The following is a 3823-nucleotide window of genomic DNA, read 5'->3' on the forward strand; positions in this document are numbered from 1 at the left end:
CAGCGCCACTTCCGGTTTTTATTCTACTTATGTAGTGCTGAGGAATCGAACCCAGGGTCTCATGAATGCAAGGCAAGCGCTCTACCACTGAGCCACCTTCCCAGCCCCTGGGCCACACTTTCAATCCTGTTCTCTCTCTGTCTCTGTCTCTGTGTCTCTCTGTCTCTGTCTGTCTGTCTGTCTGTCTTTCTTTTGTGCCTGGGGTTTGAGCTCAGGGAAGGCTAGTGTTCTAACACTTAAGCCACAGCTCCACTTCGGCTTTTTGGTCACTAATTGGAGATAAGAGTCTCAAGAATTTTCCTGTTGGGGCTGGCTTTATACCTTGATCTTCAGATCTCAGCTTCCTAAGTAGCTAGGTTCAGGAGTAAGCCTACAGCCCTTGACCCTGCTCTCCTCCTTTTTCCTTCTTTCTTTCTTTTTTTTTTTTGTTGTTGTTGTTGGTCATGGGGCTTGAACTCTGGGCCTGGGCACTGTCCCTGAGCTCTTCAGCTCAAGGCTAGCACTCTACCACTTGAGCCACAGTGCCACTTCCAGTTTTCTGAGAAGTTTATTGGAGATAAGAGTCTCACAGACTTTCTTGCCTGGGCTGGCTTTGAACTGCGATCCTCAGATCTCAGCCTCCTGAATAGCTAGGATTACAGGTGTGAGCCACCAGCGCCAGGCCCTGCTCTCCTCTTAATGGCAGTTTTAACAAGCATCTGAAAAAGGAGCACAGAAGATGCCTGGAGCTTACTAGACTAGACTGGGTACAGAAGGAAGGCCCTGCTTGGAGTGCTTGGGGAGGGAGAAAGATGTGAGAAAAGAAGACAATGGGCCAAATCACTTATATGACTTAAACCTATTTGGAACCCTCCACTCTCACCATTCCACTGGACTCCAGGGAAGAACATAGGAAACTGAGTCATTGGGTGGGTAGCACAGAAGTGAGTCAGCTCGGGAAAGATAGAGATGGGAGGGGCAGGCCAGGCAAACTGCCCCATCCCCAAAGGCAGCTCAGCTTCTGATTTTTCCACGGAAAGGAATGAGAAATTGAACTTGGATTTTCTTTTTTCTTTTTCTTTTGGTCAATTGTGGGGCCTGAACTCTGGGCCTAGGCACTTGAGTCAAAGCACCACTTCCAGTTTTCTGCTTGTGTGGTGCTGAGGAATCGAATCCAGGGCCTCATGCATGCAAGACAAGCGCTCTACCACTGAGCTACCTTCCCAGCCCCTGAACTTGGACTTTCTTTCAGTCCCAAGTGCCAGTTGCCAGTTGCCAGTCTTGTAAGGGTGTTCTCTCTCTCTCTCTCTCTCTCTCTCTCTCCTCCCTCTCTCTTTGTGTACCCACGTGTGTGCAAGTACTAGGGCTTGAACGAAGGGCCTGAGCTGTCCCTTAGCTTTCTCCACTCAAAGCTAGTGCTCTACCACTTGAGCCATACCTTCACCTCTAGCTTTTTGTTAGTTAACTAGAGATTAGAGTCTTGCAGATGTTCCTGCCCATGCTGGCTTTGAACAGAAAGCCTCAAATCTCAATCTCCTGCATAGCTAGGACTATAGGCCTGAGCGACCAGTGTACAGCTTAGGGGTTCTCTTATAAAGAGTGACCTGGGATCTGGGCAGGTTGAAGAAAGGCAATTTGGAGTGTGGTTATGGTTGGGTCTCTAATCTACGGATTGAGGGACAACATCTAAGAAGAATAGGTGACCTTGAGGAAGAGGAATAAGAGGATTGGGCTGGGAAGGTGGCTCAATGATATAGCGCTTGCTTTGCGTGCATGAGGCCCAGGGTTCAATTCCTCAGCACCACATAAGCAGAAAAATCTGGAAGTGGCACTATGGCTCAAGTGGTAGAGTGCTAGTCTCGAGCTGAAGAGCTGAGGGTCAGTGCCCAGGCCCAGAGTTCAGGCCCCATGACTGGAAAAAAGAAAAGAAAAAGAGGATTACAGAGGAAAAGTACTATTGGGGTGAGAGTAGAATGCAGATGGGAACTTGTCTCAGGTAAGGAGATGGACTCCCTTTAGGAGTTCTCATATTTAATTTTACAGCTGGGGTAAAGTCTAAGCAGTACATGTTTCCGATCTCTGGGTTTCCTACCTCTGAATTTGTTTTTCACCCTTTTCCAGGCCTGGGCTATCCCTATGTCCCTCAGAAACTCTCTCCAGAGCTAGGAGCAACCTGTAGCTTGGCAACTTTTCCCTCACTTCGTGCTCCTATGTAATCTGCCTCAGCCCATCCTGGTTCAGGATGAAATCCAGATGCTGCTGGAACCACTGTGGTTGATCTGGGCTGGGCCACAGGACTAGAAAAAAAGAGATTCCCATTGCAGTACACCCAAAGTAACCACATTTCAAGCCTGCGATGGGTGGGCTGAGTCACAGCAGGGTCACAACAGGGACACACATTCCAGTTGGGTCCCAGTTGACCCCCTCTATTTCCATTGCCCTCCTGCCCCATCTCCCTGGCTTAGTGCGCCCTCTTCTGGTCTCTGGTAGAACAGCTGGCTTTTTCCACCGTAAGCCGAATGCCTTTAAATAAACCATAGCGCTTCATGGTTCTTGGAAATTTTGCCTCCTAAAATGCTTCTCCCTTGTAATCCTTAAAATGACTTTGGAGAGCTGGGTGCTAAGGGCTCACACCTGTAATCCTAGCTATTCAGGAGACTGAGATCTTTGCCTCAGGAAAGTCCATAGGCAGGAAAGTCCATGAGACTCTAATTTCCAGTTAACCAATAGAAAGCCAGAAGTGGAAGCTGTGGCTCAAGTGACACACTGACACACACACACACTTACTCTGGAGAGTGTTATTAGGAAAAGTAATAGTAATATAACTGTTTCTTACAGAGAGAAATTGTGGCCAGGATAAGGTCACAAAGGAATCAGATTCTAATGCCCATCTCAGCTTCTCCTAATCCATAAGACCCTCTGTCACTCCCACTTCAAGTATGTGGGGAGGGCAGGCTGGTCTTTGGCACCTGCTTGATTCCTTGCTTCCCCATCCTTCTACATCCATAGGGGAGAATCCTAAGGAGAGTAAACCCCACCGAGGTGCAACCCGCTCACAGGACATGAACCGCAGAGACCAACAGAGGAACCCAGAGGCCTCCAGCACTTCCTCCAGGGCCAATCCTGGGGGTGTCCAAGACACTGAGATGGTGCGTCCAGGGCTGGGAAGGGAATAAAAGGATCGGAATTTCTAGAGATTTTCACTAGAGACTTCCACCTCTCTGTGGACTTAGAGAAGTCTCCAATGCCAGTCCTAGCACTGAGCTGCCCATTCTCCCTCCAGGGCCCCTGCCGCAGACATCTGGATTCAGTGCTGCAGCAACTCCAGACAGAGATCTTCCGGGGGGCTCAGCCCCTCTATGTGCCTAATTGTGATCACCAAGGCTTCTACCAGAAACAGCAGGTAAGACAACTCCTCCATTCCCAGTATAAGGTTCCTGCCAGGGAATGGGGAGGGGAGGACTGCCTTATAAAGTTGCATAAAGATGACTGTCCTTGGGGGCTGGACTGGGAATATGACTTAGTGGTAGAGTGCTTGCCCAGCATGCATGAAACCCTGGGTTCAATTCCTCAGTATCACATAAACAAAGCCAGAAGTGGTGCTGTTGTTCAAGTGGTGCTGTTGTTCAAGTGGTAGAGTGCTAGCCTTGAGCAAAAGAAAAACTCAGGGATGGAGCACAGGCCCCGAGTTCAAGCCCCAGGGTTGCAAAAAAAAGAAAGAAAAATAAAGAAAGAAGGAAAGAGGGGATGGGAAGGTGGCTCAGTGGTAGAGTGCTTGCCTTGCATGCATGAGGCCCTGGGTTCGATTCCTCAGCACCACATAAACAGAAAAAACTGGAAGTGG

General features: G+C 49.0%; 1 protein-coding gene across 1 annotated transcript in view; it reads left to right on the forward strand.

Moving 5' to 3' along the window:
* The window catches only part of Igfbp6 (insulin-like growth factor binding protein 6), a 6611-nt gene that overhangs the window by 1543 nt on the left and 1245 nt on the right, over positions 1–3823 (forward strand). Inside the window, exons 2-3 of the mRNA XM_013032471.1 lie at positions 2989–3128; positions 3263–3382. Coding sequence (XP_012887925.1) covers positions 2989–3128; positions 3263–3382 — 260 coding nt within the window. The remainder of the gene's footprint in view (positions 1–2988; positions 3129–3262; positions 3383–3823) is intronic.

This window comes from Dipodomys ordii, unplaced genomic scaffold, assembly GCF_000151885.1.
Source record: "Dipodomys ordii isolate 6190 unplaced genomic scaffold, Dord_2.0 Scaffold155, whole genome shotgun sequence".
Classification (NCBI taxonomy): Eukaryota; Metazoa; Chordata; class Mammalia; order Rodentia; family Heteromyidae; genus Dipodomys; species Dipodomys ordii.